Here is a 20,513-nt window from a genome sequence, read left to right on the forward strand (position 1 = left end):
ATATTTAAAAAGGGCTCCAGGGGCGATCCAGGAAACTGTAGACCAGTGAGCCTGACTTCAGTGCCGAGAAAAATAGTGGAAACTATTCTAAAGTTCAAATCGTAGAGCATAACAAACCTACAGAGAAGACATCGGATAAGAAAAATATGAACACAGCCATCACCCCACCAACTTGCAAATCACGCTAAAAACCCTCTTAGCACATAGCTCATCAACGAACTTCATTGAACTCACTACCAATTTCTGAACCCACTACCAACCCACCCTTCAGAATCCTTCTGTACCTCTTATTTTTAACCTTTTACAGTGATCACATATAACAATCAATTACACTTTTACACCTTACAATTGTTAAACTTTATTAGGTTTTTCTTCTTGTTAAACGTTCCTATGTATTATTGTTTCACCTGCATAACTTTATATGTACTGTTGTCCCTACTGTACTGTTATATTTATACATAATATTATATGTACTGTTGTTCCTACTGTAAACTGTTGTGAAGGCCAGCTCCAAACAACGGTATATAAAAGCACATAAATAAATAAATATAGAAAGACTTGGTTTAATGGAACACAGTCAACATGGATTTACCCAAGGGAAGTCTTGCCTAACAAATCTGCTTCATTTTAGTAAGGGGTTAATAAACATGTGGATAAAGGTGAACCGGTAGATGTAGCGTATTTGGGTTTTCAGAAGGCGTTTGACAAAGTCCCTCATGAGAGGCTTCTAAAAAAACTAAAAAGTCATGGGATAGGAGGCGATGTCCTTTCGTGGATTGCAAACTGGTTAAAAGACAGGAAACAGAGAGTAGGATTAAATGGTCAATTTTCTTAGTGGAAAAGGGTAAACAGTGGAGTGCCTCAGGGATCTGTACTTGGACCAGTGCTTTTCAGTATATTTATAAATGTGTTGTGCTCCCTGTCCGCGCTTGGCCCGTGCATGGGCCTGCTCACCTCGCTAGCTCCTCTGCAGGTCATGGGTCGGCCTCCCCAGCGGCAGCCGCGAGCTCCTCCAGGCCTTGGCATCCCGCGGTGGCAGTCACCGGGCCTTCTAATGCACACCAGGCCTCATGCCGGAGTTCAGCGTCCTCAGTGGCGTTGGCCATGCCCCTACGCGCGCGGACCTCCCGGCCTCTTGTAGGGCCAGGGGTGTGTCCTAGGTCCGTGGCGCGCCCTGATTGAACGTACGATATAAGGATGTTCCTGCCTGCACTTCAGCTCGGCACTGTGTTACTAGTTTGCCTCCGCATTCACAGTCTTGTTCCAGCGTCCTACTGTTCCAGCCTTGTCCTGCATCCTCCTGTTCCAACGTCCTGTTCCAGCGTCTGTCTGTCCTGTCTCCCTAGGTATTTATTTATTTATTTATTTTTAATTTTTATATACCGAAGTTCTTGTAAGAACTACAAATCACTCCGGTTTACATAAAACGATGAAATGCCCAAAAAAGAGAAAGGGGCTTTACATGGAACAATAAAACCGAATGCTAATTTAACATAGTAATAAATAAATATTATAGATACAATTTAACAATTTAACGTAGTAATAATGATATATTAAAGGAACAATATAAATACAATATAAATACAAGAAACGTTTGAACTCACAAATTGTTGTACAGTTAGAAAGTCATGATAGTAAAACTTGGTGAGGTATCCCATAATTTAGGATATCCTCCCGTCTAGGTAGCATTAAGAGTCTGGGAAGGCTTGTTGGCAAAGCCAGGTCTTCAGTTTTTTTTTTAACTCTTGATGACTGGGTTCTAGTCTTAGATCTGGGGGATCGCGTTCCACTGGTGGGGGCCTGCTGAAGATAGTGCACGTTTGCTCAATGATGATTTTATTTGTGGGGCATGCAGTGTGCCTTTGTATGCGCTTCTAATTGGTCTGGAAGATGTATGCGGTTGAAGTTGAGAGCTTAACATGATAGGAGCCAGTTTGTATGTCGCTTTGTGGACGATTGTGAGTACCTTATAGAGTATCCTGTGTTTAATAGGGAGCCAATGTAGGTTACGAAGGATTGGGGTGATATGATCTCTTTTGTTAGAGTTTGTGAGGATTCTAGCGGCGGAGTTCTGTACCATCTGTAATGGTTTGATGGTATTGATGGGTAGACCTAGCAGAAGGGAGTTGCAATAGTCGAGGGTAGTACCCTCGGACTGTCTCTCTGGTACTGACCTCGGCGTGCTCCTTGACCATTCTGCTCACTGCCTGGATCTTGACCTCTGCCTGCCTTGTGACCTCGTCTGATCTCTGAAACCTGACCCCTGCTTCGTTGACAACTCCTCGGACTCATCCTCGGAACCTGACCCCGGCTGCCATTGACCACGTCTCCTGATTCTGGCTTGTCCCTTGCTTTGTCATCGCCTACGCTGTACTGGCCTTCCTTGGTTCTCCAGACCTATAGCCTAGTGACCGACTGCGCTCCCTTGCTGCTCATGGGCACGCCTCTCTACTACCTCTCCGGGAGACCCTGCAAGGCCCACCTAAGTCCAAGCGGCCCGGGTCCCTACAGGCTTCACCTCGGGGGGACCGCGGGCTTCCAGTGGTGAAGCTCATCCTAGCCTCTGTCTCCTCCTGTGCTCCGCCCCCTGGGGGCAGGTGCTTCCTGGTCCCTACCAGGCAGCCATTCTACACTGTTCCAGGACAAGGGTCCACCTCCAAGTGCAACAGGTTGCCAAGGCCATAGACTCGGCGGAGTCTCCCGCCTCCAGGGCCCTACTGGGTTTGGCCACCACAGTCCAAGAACATCGCAGGGCTTTGGAATCGCTAGCCTCTTCGGTGGAAGAGCTTCCTTCCCAGCTGCGAGATACAGCTCTGTCCAGTCCCGTTGGCCTATCGGCCTCTATGCTACCCAAAGCATCGTTGGTGCTCCCTGCACCTCCTCGATACAAAGGGGACCCACGCTCCTGTCATGGCTTCCTCAACCAGTGCTTCATGCAATTTGCACTGCAACCCTCCTTGTTCCTAAAGGAAACCACTAAAGTGACCTTCATCCTTTCCTGCCTAGAAGGGGAGGCTCTTGCATGGGCCTCTCCATTGTGGGAATGCTCTGATCCTATGCTTTCCAAGCTTTCCGAGTTTGCTGCTCCCTTCAAGCAGACCTTCGGAGAGCCAGGCCGCCAAGCTGTACCCAGCCATAATCTATTCTACCTCCGTCAAGGGTCATGGATCCTCTCTGAGTATACGGTGGAATTCAGGACCCTGGCTACTGAGCTTGGGTGGCAAGAAGATTGTCTGCAAGCCATCTTCCTAGATGGATTCTCCAGCGCTCTCAAAGATGAACTCTCCTTCTGTGAGACTCCCACGTCTCTAGAGGACCTGATTTCCCTCACCGGAAAGATCGACCATCGACTCCGGCAATGGTGCTTAGAAGTAAAGGCTTCCCGCTCTCCTACACCACGTCCCATGCTTGTCCAGAGTCCTCTAGTCAAGACTCCATCACCGCCGCCACCTCCCGTGGTGAACCGTGGGCGACTGTCTCTGAACGAATGTCTCCGTCGGAGGAAGAAAGGTCTTTGCCTTTACTGTGGTGCTTCCGGACATCTTCGGCAGTCCTGTCTGGTCCATCCGGAAAACTGCAACACCTGAGCCCGGCGGGGGTCCCGAGCTTAGGCGCTACTGTTACCGGCCCCCAACTCCTGATTCCAGTCTCTCTGGGCATCAAGGCCCACTCCTTCGCCACCACCGCTCTTGTCGATACAGGAGCAAGTGGCAGCTTCATCATGGATGGCATTCTCAAGCTTCTGAACATTCCTCTCCAGCCTTTAGATGTGAGCCTTCGCATCACCTCCATTCAAGGAGAACATCTTCCAGGGCTCTTCACCCATCAAACAGTGGCTATCTGTCTTACTGTCCACTAGGAGGAGATGTCCTTCTATGTGTTAAAGCGTTCCACACATCCAGTCATCCTGGGGCTGCCCTGGCTCCAGGTCCACGAACCCCAGTTCGATTGGCATTCCCTGCAGTTGGTGCAGTGGTGTTCCAAAGGCCAGAAGACATGTCTACGTCAGGTATCTCCAGCTGTCTCTGTCTTGAAGTCTACCACCCTATCTGGTTTGCCTACCCAGTATGCTGAGTTTGAAGACGACTTCTCGAAGCAGAAGGCGGATACATTACCTCCGCTAAGCAAGCTGAATTTCCCTATAGAACTTCTGCCGGACACGATGCCTCCCAAGGGCAGAACTTATCCATTGTCTCGTCCAGAAACCCTAGCCATGTCTGAGTATATCAAAGGAAACTTAGTAAAAGGGTTCATTCGACCTTCCAATTCTCTCGCTGGAGCGGGCTTTTTCTTCGTCAAGAAAAAGGACGGCGGTTTACGCCCTTGTATTGATTACAGAAGGCTCAACGCCATAACCCAAAAAGACCGGTACCCCTTGCCCTTATCAGTGAGCTGTTTGACCACCTTCAAGGGTTGTGAGATTGTTCCGTAAGGAGAAACTGCGTTCCCTCATTCCCCATGTGTTGGAGAAACTGGGGATCAAGGTCACACAGGAGGATTCAGACAATGAAAGCGTGCACCTGGTATTAGATGGCTTGCGTGGACCACCAAAGGCTTTTCCTTTGCCAAAGAAGGTGAAGAAATTAGTTGACCGAGAGTGGGAGTCTCCTGAGGCATGGCAGAAGGTGAGCAGGGCTATGGCTAAATTGTATTCCCTACCAGAAGAGATCCTGGAGCATGGATGCAGTGAATTCTGCAGTAACCAAGACAACTATTCCCATGTCAGGGTCGGCTGCGCTAAAGGATGTCCAGGATCGGAAGTTGGAAATTCTGTTGAAGAGATTGAAGTCTTGGCGTTGAGCCTTCGGGCTGCAGTCTGTGTTAGTCTGATGCAGAGAGCTTGTTTGTGCTGGGTCCAGAAGGTGCAGGTGCAGACTTCAGGAGCTCCCGCTGATGCCAACCATACAGCTTGTTGGAGGTGGGGTGGCCTATGTGGTGGATGGTCCAAACATCGGCCAGAAATTTGGTGTCCATTGTAGCAGTCTGGAGACTCCAGTGGTTGCACAGTTGGGTGGCAGATGTGTGGTCTAAAGTGCAGCTATGTAATCTCCCCTTTAAAAGGAAGAAGTTGTTCGGAGAAGATCTTGAACAGCTGATGAAGCATTTGGGGGAGTTGAAAGGAAGCAAGTTACCCGAGTATAAGAAGATCGTCAAGCATAAGCATTGGCAAGTTAAATTTAAGACATTGGTAATACAGGCTAAGAGAGAATTTGAAAAGAAGTTGGCCGTAGAGGCAAAATCTCATAACAAAATCTTTTAAAAATATATCCGAAGCAGAAAGCCTGCGAGGGCATCGGTTGGGGATCGTAAGATCATCGAGGAGTTAAAGGGGCTAAAGATAAGGCCACTGCAGAAAGACTAAACAAATTATTTGCTTTACTGTATACTGAAGAAGATGTTAGGGAGATTCCCATTCCAGAGACAGTTTTCAAGGGTGACAATTCTGATGAACTGAACCAAATCATGATAAATCTGGAAGATATGGTAGGCCAGACTAACAAACTGAGGAGTAGTAAATCACCTGGGCTGGATGGTATATACCCTAGGCTTCTGAAAGAACTAAAAAATGAAATTTCAGACCTATTTCAATTAATTTGTAACCTATCATTAAAATCATCTGTTGTACATGAAGACTGGAAGTTGGCAAATGTAACCCCAATATTTAAAAATGGCTCTCAGGATGATCTGGGAAACTATAGACCGGTAAGCTTGAATTCAGTGCCAGGAAAAATCGTGGAAGCTGTTATAAAGAATAAAATCACAAAACATTTAGGTAGCCATGGTTTAATGGGTCACAACCAACATGGATTTACCCAAGGGAAGTCTTGCCTCACAAATCTGCTTCATTTTTTTGAAGGGATGAATAAATGTGGACATAGGTGAACCAGTAGATGTAGTATATTTGGATTTTCAGAAGGCATTCAATAAAATCCCTCATGAGAGGCTTCTAAGAAAACTAAAATGTCATGGGTTAGGAGGCGATGCTGTTTCGTGGATTACAAACTGGTTAAAAGACAGGAAACAGAGAGTAGGGTTAAATGGTCAGTTTTCACAGTGGAAAAAGGTAAACAGTGGCGTGCCTTAGGGATCTGTACTTGGACCAGTGCTTTTTAATATATTTATAAATGATCTGGAAAGGGGTATGAGGAGTGAGGTGATCAAATTTGTGGATGACACAAAATTATGCAGAGTAGTTAAATCTCAAGTGGATTGTGATAAATTGCAGGAAGACCTTGTGAGACTGGAAGATTGGGCTTCCAGGTGGCATGTGAAATTTAATGTGGACAAGTACATGGTGATGCATATAGGGTAAAATAACCCTTGCTGAAGTTACACAATGTTAGGTTCTATCTTAAGAGCTTTTACCCAGGAAAGAGATCTAGGCATCATAGTGGATAATACATTGAAATTGTCTCAGTGTGCTGTGGCAGTCAAAAAAGCAAACAGAATATTAGGAATTATTAGGAAGGGAAAGGCAAATAAAATGATGGATGTCATAATGCCTCTGTATCGCTTCATGGTGAGACCGCACCTTGAATACTGTGTACAATTCTAGTCGCCTCATCTCAAAAAAGACATAGTTGCACTGGAGAAAGTGCGGAGAAGTGCGACCAAAATAAGGGCCATGGAACGGCTCCCATATGAGGGAAAGGCTAAAGAAGTTAGGGCTGTTCCATTTGGAGAAGAGACGACTGAGAGGAGACATGATAGAGGTCTACAAAATCATGAAATTACTTGAATAGGTTAATGTAAATCAATTATTTATTCTCTCAGATAATAGAAGAACTAGGGGGCACTCCATGAAGTTAGCAAGAAGCTTATTTAAAACAAATCGAAGAAAATTCTTTTTCACTCAGCGCATAGTTAAGTTCTGGAATTCATTGCCAGAGGATGTGATTATGGCAGTTAGTGTAACTGGGTTTAAAAAAGGTTTGGGCAATTTCCTAGAGGAAAAATCCATAAACTGATATTAAATAATAAGCAATAGTAGCTTGAGATCTATTTAATGTTTGGGTACCTGCCAGGTACTTGTGACTTGGATTGGCCACTGTTGAAAACAGGATATTGGGCTTGATGGACCCTTGCTCTGACCCAGTATGGCATATCTTACTATTACTATTGTTCTATGTAAGGGCCATGCCCAACAGTTCTTAGTTTTATGTAAACCGATACGATGTGCAAACGGCTATCGGTATAGAAGAAACTCCAAATAAAAAAAAATAAAATAAAATAAATATCTTATGTTCTTATAAAAGAACTTTTTGCTGTGTTCTCACTTTTGAGAGATGAGGAAATTTCACTCCAATAGGAATTCATCCGTCTCGACGCAGAAACAAGATTCTGGAAGACAGCAGTCCTTTCGGGGGTTTTGTAGGCCTTCCAGATATATTGGCCAGGAGACTGGAGGAAGTAAAACCTCCCAATGAAGGAGGGCCAGTCCATGCTTCCCAGGAAGCCATCGAAGGCAAACTAACCCTCTTTATGAGGAGTGGACCAAGATCACGTCTGATCAATGAGTTCTGGAAGTAATAAGAGATGGCTATGCCTTAGAATTTTCGCGCCTGATCAGAGAGGCCTGTGTGGTGCCCTGTTGCATGTTTTGCACCAAGAGAGCAGCAGTATGGGACACTTTGCTACAGCTGCAGCAACTGGAGGCCCTCACTCCAGTTCCCCCAGGGGAGTAAGGACTAGGAAGATATTGTTTACTTCATTGTTCCCAAGAAAGAGGGCATCTTGTCCATTTTTGATCTGCTGAAGGTCAATGCAGCACTGTAGGTGCCATGCTTCCGTATGGAGATGCTGCGGATGGTGTTAGCGGTGCACAAGGGAGAGTTTCTTGATTCGTTGGATATTAACGGAGGCATACCTACATATAACTATATGGTCAGACCATCAGAAATTTCTGTGATTCATGGTGCTCGGAGAGCATTTTCAGTTTTGAGCACTGCCCTTCAGGTTGGCAGCAGCACCAAGGACTATCATGAAGGTGATGGTGGTGGTGGCAGCAGTCCTCAGAAAGGAAGGGATTCTGGTACTTGGACAATTGGCTCATTCGGGCGAAGTTGGAGCTGGGCTGCCGCCATTTGATTTGATGCATCATGGAGCACTTAAAGTCCCTGGGTTGGGTGATAAACCTAGTAAAGGCCATCTAGAGCCAGCCCAATCATTGGAAAATCTGAGGGCAAGGTGTTTCTTACCTCAGAGATGGTGGTCAAGTTGCAAGCTCAAGTACTTCATTTGCTTCGGCTTTCGGTCCTCAGAGACCGGGATTATTTACAGGTTCAGGGATCTATGGCATCTTCATTGGAATTGGTCCCATGGGCGTTTGTTTATTATATGGCCTCTCCAGCGGGCTGTCTATCCTGTTGGAATCCATTTGTTGGAGGAGTTTCAACTACCTTTACCACTTCCGATGGAATCCAGGTCCAGTCTCTTGTGGTGGCTGTCATGTCCCAATTCAGAGAAAGGAGTGGACCTGGAGGTCCTGGACTGGGTGGTAGTGACCACAGATGCCAACCTCAGTGGTTGCGGAGCATGGTATCAAGGGCACACGGCTTAAGGTCAGTAGGTCAGCAATGGAAGCATCCTAGTGAATCAACCAATTGGAAACAAGGGCAGTTCATAAGGCGTTAATGGTCTTTCTGCTGTGGATTTTCCGATGTGCGGTACGAGTGTTCTCAGACAATGTGACAATGGTGGCATATATCAATCAGGGTGGAACAAAGAGTTGGCTTGTGACTCTGGAGGCTCAGGAACTCTTTGTCTGGGTGGAGAAACATCTGTAGTGATAGCAGCTTCTCACATAGCTGGAGTGGACAGTGTGCAAGCGGACTATCTTAGCAAGCAACAGCTGGATCCTGGGCAATGGAAGTTGTCAGCGGGGGCCTTTTATCCTCATTCGGAGCAGGTGGGGCAAACCCCAGTTCGATCTCATGGCGACTCGAGGAAATGTCAAGGTGGACAGGTATTTCAGCCTCAGGAGGGAAGTAGACTCCGAAGGAATTGACACTTTACTTCAGCCTTGGACGACGAGGCTTCTGTTGTATGTGTTTTCCCCGTGGCCTCTCATAGGCCGAGTGCTATGTCGCATTGAGCAACATCCAGAAAGGGTGATTCTCGTAGCGCTGGAGTGGCCATGTCATCCGTGGTTTGCAGATCTGGTGCAGTGGGCAGTGGACAGTCCCATCCGGTTAGGGCACCTGCAGGGGTTGCTATGTCAGGGACCCATCTTTTCAGAACAAGTGGATTGCTTTTGGCTAGCAGCCTGGATTTTGAGAGGCAATGTTTTCGCTTGAAAGGGTATTTAGAGTCAGTGATTGCTACATTGCTTTAGGCTAGGAGACCTTCCACTTCGCTGGCATATATCCAGGTGTAGAGAGTGTTTGAGTCATGGTGTGGGGAACATGACCGTGATCCTTTGAAGGTTGACGTTTCCCAGGTTTTGGCATTCTTGCAGGATGGCTTAGCAAAGGGACTGGCCTTTAATTTGCTCTGAATTCAGGTGGCAGCTTTAGGCTGTTTGAAGCTTCAGGGGAGGCTGTTGGTGTCTCATCCGGACATCGTGCATTTTCTTAAAGGAACGAAGCAGTTGCACCTGCTGGTTCATAGGATGGGTCCCTCATAGGACCTTAATCTGGTTCTTAAGTGCTTTGTGGACCTCCTTTTGAACCGCTGAGAAGGGTGTCTTTAAAGAATCTCTCCTTGAAAGCCAATTTCCTAGTGGCGATTTGTTCAGCTAGACAGATTTTGGAGCTTCAAGCCTTGTCACATAGAGATCCTTTTTTTTTGGATTTAGGACAGGGTGTCACTGCATACAGTTTCTTCCTTTTTGCCCAAGGTCAAATAACTGGCCTTTCCTTACCTGTCAGCAGATATGCCGCATGCGAAGGAACTTTATCTACTGGATGTTGGGCAAACTCTGTTGTGATATCTTAAGGTCACTAATGAATTTTGGAGGTCGACTCATGTATGTTTTATTCAGTGGAGCAAAGAAGGGATGTAAGGCGGCTAAGAGCATGATTGCACGATGGTTGAAGGAGGTGATTTTTTTCAGCCTATCTCTGTAAGGGTTGATTGGTTCCTAAGGGGCTGCGGGTGCATTCTCCTAGGGCGCATGTAGCCTCCCTGGCAGAGTGTCCGCTGGTATCTCCACATACCTACACACTTTTACCAAGCATTACAGCCTGGATGTTCAGGTGCCAGATAAAATGACGTTTGGAGAAAGTGTGTTATGCGCGGGTCTTTTGTGTTCTCGCCCTTAATCATGGCGTGAAACTGCCACTGCCTGCTCTCTTCTTCATGGCGGGGGTGCTGCCGCCGATGCCACTGTCCTCCCTCCCGTGCGGTGGGGGTGCCGCCGATGCAGCCTTCCCTCCGGACATCTCTTAGGCGCGGGCGCTCGCCTCTTCTCTCTTCTTAAAGAGCCAGCAGCAGGAAAAGGCCTGTGGCCCTCAGGAGTAATGTAATCAGTCCTCGCCAGACCAGCCCTATAAAAGGGCCCAGCCTCAGTTCGTCAGTGCCTTCGGATCCAGTCTTCATAGCATCTGGGGTGGTCTTCCTGATCCAGGACCTCCGTGGTCTTATTGATGGATCTTCGTTCCATATTCTTCGTATTCATGAACTTCGTCATCCTGATGTTCTTGGTCTCGTCCCTCGTCGGAGCTCCCTTGTCGCTTGTTCGTGTTCCTGATGTTCCATATGTCCAGTTCTCCTGACGTCCTGATGTCCAGATGTTCCGTGTCCTGAGGTACCATGTTCCACATTCCTGATGTCCGATGTTCCTGTCCCGACTCCGTCCGTCTCATCTTCAGCTCTTCGTCCAGTTCCCAGGTCCCTCATCTATTCACCCTTCCTGGCGTGCCACTGTCGTGGTCCGTGACCAGCCCATGGGGGGCTGTGTAGGGTGCAACGTGGTACAAGGCCGTCTTCTCGTCTGCAGTGCAAGCCTCCAGAAGACTCCTGTTTTAATGCCTTGCTTCTGAGAATCCTGAGTCTTGAATCCTGTCCCGGTCTTCGGAGTTCCTTGTGCCTGCTTCTGTCCATGCCCAGGACTCTGCCAGAACCTGCTCTGCTCCAGCGTGGTCCGTGACCAGCCACAGGTGGCTGTTTAGGGCGCTCCCCAGTGCAGGCCTCTCCTGAATCTTCGTCATGTTCCAGTCTCAAGTTCCACTTCTTCGCCTGGAGTCTACTTCGTGTTCAGCGTGGTCCACAACCAGCCATGGGCGGCTATGTGGGGCATGCTGTGATGCAGTTCTCACCCGGTAATTTCGCCTGAGTCCTGAATCCTTGTCCAAGTCTTCCAAGCAACCTGAATCCTTGTCTGAGTCCTCCAAGTATCCTGAATTGTCCAAGTCTTCGTCTGAGTCTCCCGAGTATACTAGTCTATGTATGAATCCTCCGAGTATCCTGTGTCTTCGTCTGAGTCTTCTTGTTCCTGCCCTCAGCCTCCGTCTGGCCTCACACACTTGTAGTTCCCAAGTGGCGGGTCCGGAAGGGCTATCGAGTGGCCGGAGGGCTACTCTCGAGACCAGCAATTGTGTTGCTCGGTCTCATTGGTATGTGTAGGTCCAGTGGAGGGCTGAGCCTGCCTTGGTCCTATTCCAGATAGTCCTCGCCTTGTCTTCAGTCCAGCCTTGCTTCTGCTCTGCCCGTGCTCGTACCTGCTCACCTCTCGCAGTGTGTCTTGGAGATCATCCCTGAGCTGCGCCGTGATCCAAGGGCTCACAATCCCGTTGAGATAGGACCACGATATAGCTGCGATGGAGAAGGTACAGAGAAGTGCAACCAAAATGATAAAGGGGGTGGAACATCTCCCCTATGAGGAAAGGCTGAAGAGGTTAGGGCTGTTCAGCTTGGAGAAGAGGCGGCTGAGGGGGGATATGATAGAGGTATTTAAAATCATGAGAGGTTTTGAACCGAGTAGATGTGAATCGGTTATTTACACTTTCGGATAATAGAAGGACTAGGGGGCATTCCATGAAGTTAGCAAGTAGCACATTTAAGACTAATTGGAGAAAATGTTTTTCACTCAACTCACAGTTAAGCTCTGGAATTTGTTGCCAGAAGATGTGGTTAGTGCAGTTAGTGTAGCTGGGTTTAAAAAAGACTTGGATAAGTTCTTGGAGGAGAAGTCCATTAACTGCTATTAATCAAGTTGTCTTAGGGAATTGCCTCTGCTAGTACTGGCAAATAGCCACCAAAAATACCGTCTTCAGTTTAAGATCCTTTAACGTCGCCCTTCTCAAGGGCTGAGAAGGCACATTGCAGAGCACTCGCAGAACCAAATTTAGGTTTCATTCTGGACACAGCTTTCATACCAGTAGGACGCAAATGTTTCACCCCCTTAAGGAAACGAACCACATCAGGTTGTGAAGCCAGAGTTCTACCCCGCCACTTCCCCCTAAGGGAACCCAAGGCCGCAACTGAACGCGGATAGAGTTAGTGGCCAGACGCTTCGACAAACCCTCGTGCAAGAAAGCCAAAACTTGCGGAATGTCCACCTGTAAAGGATCCAGCTGCCTCGGCAGATACCAGGCCTCAAAAGCCCTCTAGACCCTGACATATGCTAAAGACGTAGCCGGCCTCTGGGCTTGGAGCAGCGTAGCAATAACTGGCTCTCAACATCCCTTCAGTCAGAGGTGCCACCTCTCAAAAGCCAAGCCACAAGACAGAATTGTTCCGATCCGAAAATATGGGACCTTGTCACAGTAAACCTGGCAGGTGGTTCAGTTTGAGAGGACCCTCTTGCATGAGATGTACCAGATCCGCAAACCTCGGACATCTGGGCCACTTGGGAGCCACTAGTACCACTGGCCCCAAGTGGGACTCTATCCGACGCAGCACTTTCCCGACCAGTGGCCATGGGGAAACATGTATAGGACACAACAGAGCACCCAGTCCCACTGTGCCCATCTCTCTTCTGCGACTTAGAAACCTCGACATTTTTGCGTTTACTCTTGTGGTCATGAGGTCCAACTGAGAAACACCCCACCTGGCACAAATGTGGTCCCCAGCTTCCGTGGACAATTCCCACTCCCCCGGATCCAGTTGCTGCCTGCTGAGGAAATCTGCCTGCACATTATCCGACCCCGTGACATGGAAGGCTGCAATTCCCTCGAGATTAGTCTCTGTCCATGCAAACAACTGTCGGGCTTCCAGAGCCACCACCTGACTCTTTGTTCCTCCCTGGTGGTTGATGTATGCCATCGTGGTCACATTGTCTGAAAATACCCGTACCATCCAGCCTCTGATCCAGGGAAGGAAGGCTTTCAGCGCCTGCCAGACCGCTCTTGTTTCAAGGCGATTGATGGACCAGGAATTCTCCTGTTTCGACCAAAGTCTTTGGGCCATCCTTCCCATGCACACCACTCCCCAGACTTTGAGATTGGTATTCATGGTCACCACCACCCAGTCAAGATTCTCCAAGTCCTGACCCTTTTCTAGGTTGGGCTGCTAAAGCCACCACAACAAACTGGATCTGGAACCTTGAGGGGAGTGGTAACGGCATCTGATATTTCTCTGACATCGGATTCCATCTGGATAAAAGCAGGCTCTGCAACGGTCTCAAGTGTGCGAAAGCCCACGGCACCAAGTCCATCATGGAAGCCATGGACCCTAGTACCTGTTAATAATCACAGGCCGTTGGCAGCGCAATCTCAACAGGCACGTCACTTGCAACTGTTACCTTGTCAATTTCTCTGGGATTAGAAAAACCTTGCCCTTCTGGGTGTTGAACAGCACCCCACAGATATTCCAAAGTCTGGGTCGGCACCAGGTGACTCTTTGTCATATTGATCATCCAACCCATCAACCGCAACGTGTCCAACACTCGTTGAGGTGACCGCACGCACTCTTCTGATGTCTTTGCTCAAAGAGCCAATTGTTCGATAAGGATGTATGAGAATCCCTTCTCGTCGGAGGGCAGCAGCCGCTACTACCGTCACCTTCGTGAAGGTGTGCGGTGCCGTGGCTAAGCCAAAGGGAAGAGCTTGGAACTGGTAATGTCGGCCCAACACCATGAACCGAAGATACCGTTGATGGTCCTTTCGAATGGGAATGTACAGATAGGCCTCGGTCAAGTCCAGAGACACCAAAAACTCTTCTTTGCGGACTGCGAAAGTCACCATTTGCAATGTTTCCATTCGAAAACAGGGGACCTTCAGGCCCTGTTGACCTTCTGCAAGTCGAGGATGGGGTGAATGGTGCCTTCCTTTTTGGGTACTACAAAATAAATGGAGTACCTGCCTCACCCCTGCTCTTCATAGGGAATGGGCACTATAGCGTTCAGCTGCAACAGTCACTGCAGGGTCCCGCACACTGCATCCCTACTTGCTCCAGGAGACCACGTGGGACTCTAGGAAGGCTTCCCTGATGGGGTGAGAAAACTCTAATGCGTAACTGTCTCGCATCACCTCCAGCACCCACCAGTCCAAGGTAATCTTGACCAACTCCTCGTAAAAGCTGGACAATCTACCTCCTATCGCTTCAACGGAAGAATGGGCTAAACTGGCTTCATTGGAACAACTTTCTGCTTCTGGACCCTGGCCAGCACTATCCCTGGCAGGTCTCGGGAGCCTCAAAAGGACTGCTGCCTTCCACTAATCTGCTTGGCACCCACCGCAGAGGAGGACTTGCCAGCATGGAACCTACGCAACTCCCGAAAATGGGTTTGTGATAGGAAAACTGACCAGGTGGACTTTTTTTCTTCAGGCAAACAGTTACCTTTGGACCCCCCCAAAGACTTCATTAGCTGGTCTAAATCCTCTCCAAAAAGGAGCCTTTCTTTGAAAAGGAGATTACAAAGTTGCGCCTTGGACCACATAACCGCCAACCAATTCTGCAGCCACAAAAGTCTGCAGGCTGCCACCATTGAGACCATGTTTCTTACTGATGTACGCACTATAAGCCACTCCAGCCTCCAAGTGTGTGAACTGGAGATCCTTGACCTCTCCAGAGGAGGCTTGATCGTGAGATTTTTGTACCCATCACAGGCATGCCCTTTGCATTATACTACCACAAATGGCGGCACAGAGACTCAAAGCAGAGACTTCGAATATCCACTTCAATTGAATTTCCAACTGGCAGTCCTGCACATCCTTCAGAGCGGCAGCCCCCGCTACTGGAATGGTCATCTTCTTGGTGACTGCCGAAACTGCTGCATCTACCTTCAGTACTCACAAGAGCTCCAAGGTTTCCTCTATCACAGGGTAAAGCTTAGCCATGGTGCAGCCCACCTTCAGCTCTGCTTTCGGAAAATCTCATTCCCTGTTCACCACCTTGTGGTTCTTCTTGGGCAAGAGAAAAGCACTAGGAGGGCCCCACAGCCCATCCAGGACTGGATTTATGCCCTTGTTATCGGACTCCTCCTGAGACGCCAAGCCCCAATTCCTGCAATACCTGTGGAATAAGGGGGCACAGCTCCTCCTTGAATAAACGGACCACCCTTGGGTCAGCTTCCGAGACCTGGCAATCCTCCTGTTCCAGATCCTCCTCATTTGCCCCTAGGTCCTCGTTTGGAGTTGTGTCCGTGTCCTCATTTGGATCTGCATCCTGCAGATCATGGGAGTCACCCAACTCGCCAGGATTGGCTTCTGAACTTTCAAGACCTAGACCTTGATGGCGCAGCAGATCTCAAGAAGGCACCATCTTAGAACGTTTAATGAATCACAGAATGGGCCTCTCTCTAGGTCGTTTAGCCCCCAACCCTTTCCTAGCCAGGAAAGCTGGTAGAGCAATAAAACAAACTCTGGGGTGAAACCATCGGGATCGAGATCTGCAGACCCCTGCCCCTGAAGACTGTCTTCCGACTCCCCCTCTCCTCCTGCCCCATCTGCACCACAGGGGACAAAGGAGGAGGCAAATCCACAGCTTCTCCGGCTGCCTCCTGCCTGCGATCTCCAGTGGGACCGGGCTCCCCCAGGGCTCGCAGCTGTAGTTCCAGACACCCCAAGGACACCCCCGACGTCCCCTTGCCCCCTTCTGCACAGGCAGTGCAGAGGGAATGCCACAGACCCTGCAAGCTGCCACACGTGGCTTTGGTGCCATGCTGCACCCGGTGTGTTGCCGGCAGACAGGCCGCTCACGCAGACCAAGGACCACGCTTCATGCGGGAGAAGGCTCGAAATAGCCCCGCTGTCACACTCCCAGAGCTCCGGGGAATCGCTCGCAGTCGCTCGCAGTTGCGCAGCAACCTCCTCCAACCGCACCTGCAGGATGGCAGGAACTATCGCCGGGAAACAGTGCATCCCGAAAACCTCTCGCAGATCTCCGAGTCCCTGGGGAGCAGAAAGGAGGGGAATCCCCCGAGTCAGACCCTCCTGTAAAACCGACAACTCCCGCTGTCCTCTGCCTACTTAAGGCCATGCCGCGACTGTTCCTGCAGCCGCTGAAATCACAGGCAACACCTTTGTTCTTTCTTTTTTCGTAAAAATTTAAAGGTACAGTGTACTTCCCTGACAAGAAGGGAAATCCTCAGGAGGGGGACCCTGGAGATTCTGAGGGAGCCAGTCCCCTGGCTGTCAGAACCTCCGGCCAACGAAGGCAAGCACCAGCCAGGGGTTTCCAACCCCCCCGGTCGCCCTGCTCCACCTGAAGGATGGTCCAGAAAGGAGCCTAGCACCTCAGGGAGCCAGCATCGAAAGTCCAACTTCTGAAATCTTTCAGTCAGGACTGCAGGTTTGCACCTCTACCACCTGCTGGAGACAGAGAAATACTGAGGGACTGCAGATGGCATTCTCTGTTATGTAGCAGTGCCTCAAAGTTTTGTTCTCTGCCTCCATCTGCTGGTAGGGATGCAAAACCCACTTGTCTGCACTGATCTGGGTATGTACAGGAAGGGGCTATTCAAAATGGTAACTTCTCCCATTATTCCACTTTAATCTATTCCTAGCTAAATAGAGTTTACCTATGGCTTAATGGAACCAGGAAGTTTATATAATCATGAGTGGGGTGGAATGGGTAAATAAAGGAGGGTTATTTACCTTTTCAAATAATACTAAAACAAGGAGACGCCCCATGAAACTAACTATTAGCAGTTTTAACCTAAAAATTCTATTTTTCAGTCAATGCAAAATTCAACTGTAGAATTTGTTACTGGAGAATTCATTCAAGGCTAGAAGTATAGCAGAGTTTAAAAAGATGTGGAGATGACAACGGGCTGAATCTGTTGGGTAATTCCAAGTGACCCGAACAGATCACTGTCGGGCACAGGATGCTGGGCTCAATGCATCACTGCTCTGAGCAGGATTGTATGTACTTAGGGACCACTGCTGTCTGTGCAACAGAGAGCAAAGGCAGATGATATGCTGTCTAATTTTAGAAAGGATTCTATGCTAACAGTGGCTATCTGTTTAACATGAATATAAATATTTTTAAAAAATGAGTAAAAGTTCACTGTTTCACTTCCAGAGAGTGCTGACTGCTGACTACTGCAATGGGTGCAAGATTACCAGTGTGGATGGGATCTTGGATCAAGGGCTTAGCCTCAGAGATGTAAGTTGGAGTTCCGTTTGACTTCAGAACTCGTACAAAGTAGATAGCGAGATGATCCTGAAGCAAGAATGCAAATGAAGTGATTCCCCTTTCCCTACTCCTGTTTGGAAGGAGTCACTGCTCTGTGGAATGGAGAACTGGAACTGAGAGTTGTCCAGGTACTCAGGATAAACATATCTCAGTGAAAAGGCGAGGGAAATGCCAGAGAGTAGAGTGCTCCTGGTACTTAGATGCAGCATGTCGCAGAGGAGAGGAGAGATCTCCTGGGACTGAAGATCAGCATAGCTCAGATGGGAGGAGAGGAGTGATCTCCTGAGACTGAGGAGCAGCATGCCTGAGAGGTAAGGAGAGATCTCCTGGGACTGAGGATCAGTCATGTCTCAGAGGGGAGGAGAGGTGAGATCTCCTGGGACTGAGGATCAGCATGTCTGAGGGTAGGAGAGGAGAGATGCCCTGGGACTGAGGAGCAGCATGTCTCAGAGGGTAGGAGAGGAGAGATGCTCTGGGACTGAGGATCAGTCATGTCTCAGAGGGTAGGAGAGGAGAGATCTCCAGGGACTGAGTCTCCGCATGTCTCAGATGGGAGGAGAGGAGAGATCTCCTGAGACTGAGGATCAGCATCTCTCAGTGGGTAGGAGAGGAGAGATCTCCTGGGACTCAGGATCAGTCATGTCTCAGAGGGGAGGAGAAGAGAGATCTCCAGGTACTGAGTCTCCGCATGTCTCAGATGGGAGGAGAGGAGAGATCTCCAGGTACTGAGGATCAGTTATGTCTCAGAGGGGAGGGGAGGAGAGATCTCCTGGGACTGAGGATCCACATGTCTCAGAGGGTAGGAGAGGAGAGATCTCCTGGGAATGAGGATCCACATGTCTCAGAGGGGAGGAGAGGAGAGATCTCCTGGGACTGAGGATCCACATGTCTTAGAGGGTAGGAGAGGAGAGATCTCCTGGGACTGAGGATCCACATGTCTTAGAGGGGAGGAGAAGAGAGATCTCCTGGGACTGAGGATCAGCATGTCTCAGAGGGTAGGAGAGGAGAGATGTCCTGGGACTAAGGATCAGTCATGTCTCAGAGGGGAGGAGAGGAGAGATCTCCAGGTACTGAGTCTCCGCATATCTCAGAGGGGAGGAGAGGAGAGATCTCCCGGGACTGAGGATCAGTCATGTCTCAGAGGGGAGGAGAGGAGAGATCTCCTGGGACTGAGGATCAGTCAAGTCTCAGAGGGGAGGAGAGGAGAGATCTCCTGGGACTGAGGATCAGTCAAGTCTCAGAGGGGAGGAGAGGAGAGATCTCTTGGGACTGAGGATCAGTCATGTCTCAGAGGGGAGGAGAGGAGAGATGTCCTGGGACTGAGGATCAGTCATGTCTCAGAGGGGAGGAGAGGAGAGATGTCCTGGGACTCAGGATCAGTCATGTCTCAGAGGTTAGGAGAGGACAGATCTCCTGGGACTGAGGGTCAGTCATGTCTCAGAGGGGAGGAGAGGAGAGATCTCCCGGGACTGAGGATCAGTCATGTCTCAGAGGGGAGGAGAGGGGAGATCTCCTGGGACTGAGGATCAGTCAAGTCTCAGAGGGGAGGAGAGGAGAGATCTCCTGGGACTGAGGATCAGCATGTCTCAGAGGGTAGGAGAGGAGAGATGTCCTGGGACTAAGGATCAGTCATGTCTCAGAGGGGAGGAGAGGAGAGATCTCCAGGTACTGAGTCTCCGCATGTCTCAGAGGGGAGGAGAGGAGAGACAACTCCTGGGACTGAGGATCAGTCATGTCTCAGAGGAGAGGAGAGATCTCCTGGGACTGAGGATCAGTCAAGTCTCAAAGGGGAGGAGAGGAGAGATCTCCCGGGACTGAGGATCAGTCATATCTCAGAGGGGAGGAGAGGAGAGATCTCCTGGGACTGAGGGTCAGTCATGTCTCAGAGGGGAGGAGAGGAGAGATCTCCCGGGACTGAGGATCAGTCATGTGTCAGAGGGGAGGAGAGGAGAGATCTCCTGGGACTGAGGATCAGTCAAGTCTCAGAGGGGAGGAGAGGAGAGATCTCCTGGGACTGAGGATCAGCATGTCTCAGAGGGTAGGAGAGGAGAGATGTCCTGGGACTAAGGATCAGTCATGTCTCAGAGGGGAGGAGAGGAGAGATCTCCAGGTACTGAGTCTCCGCATGTCTCAGAGGGGAGGAGAGGAGAGACAACTCCTGGGACTGAGGATCAGTCATGTCTCAGAGGAGAAGAGAGATCTCCTGGGACTGAGGATCAGTCAAGTCTCAAAGGGGAGGAGAGGAGAGATCTCCCGGGACTGAGGATCAGTCATGTCTCAGAGGGGAGGAGAGGAGAGATCTCCTGGGACTGAGGATCAGTCAAGTCTCAGAGGGGAGGAGAGGAGACATCTCCTGGGACTGAGGATCAGTCATGTCTCAGAGGGGAGGAGAGGAGAGATCTCCTGGGACTGAGGATCAGTCATGTCTCAGAGGGGAGGAGAGGAGAGATCTCCTGGGACTGAGGATCAGCATGTCTCAGAGGGGAGGTGAGGAGAGGAGAGATCTCCTGGGACTGAGGATCAGCATGTCTCAGAGGGGAGGTGAGGAGAGATCTCCTGGGACTGAGGATCAGTCGTATCTCAGAGGAGAGGAGAGGAGAGATCTCCTGGGACTGAGGATCAGTCATGTCTCAGAGGGGAGGAGAGGAGAAATGTCCTGGTACTGAGGATCAGTCATGTCTCAGAGGGGAGGAGAGGAGAGATGTCCTGGGACTGAGGATCAGCATGTCTCAGAGGGGAGGTGAGGAGAGGAGAGATCTCCTGGGACTGAGGATCAGCATGTCTCAGAGGGGAGGTGAGGAGAGGAGAGATCTCCTGGGACTGAGGATCAGTCGTGTCTCAGAGGAGAGGAGAGATCTCCTGGGACTCAGGATCAGTCAAGTCTCAGAGGGGAGGAGAGGAGAGATCTCCTGGGACTGAGGATCAGTCATGTCTCAGAGGAGAGGAGAGGAGAGATCTCCTGGGACTGAGGATCAGTCATGTCTCAGAGGGGA

At 49.5% G+C, this 20,513-nt stretch overlaps 1 protein-coding gene across 3 annotated transcripts in view; it reads left to right on the forward strand.

Moving 5' to 3' along the window:
• The window catches only part of ADCK5 (aarF domain containing kinase 5), a 269,661-nt gene that overhangs the window by 88,589 nt on the left and 160,559 nt on the right, over window positions 1-20,513 (forward strand). For all 3 annotated transcript variants that reach the window (XM_029592309.1, XM_029592308.1, XM_029592310.1), the window contains one exon: window positions 17,407-17,490. In XM_029592309.1, coding sequence (XP_029448169.1) covers window positions 17,407-17,490 — 84 coding nt within the window. The remainder of the gene's footprint in view (window positions 1-17,406; window positions 17,491-20,513) is intronic.

The sequence above is a fragment of the Rhinatrema bivittatum genome, chromosome 2 (genome assembly GCF_901001135.1).
Source record: "Rhinatrema bivittatum chromosome 2, aRhiBiv1.1, whole genome shotgun sequence".
NCBI classification, from domain to species: domain Eukaryota; kingdom Metazoa; phylum Chordata; class Amphibia; order Gymnophiona; family Rhinatrematidae; genus Rhinatrema; species Rhinatrema bivittatum.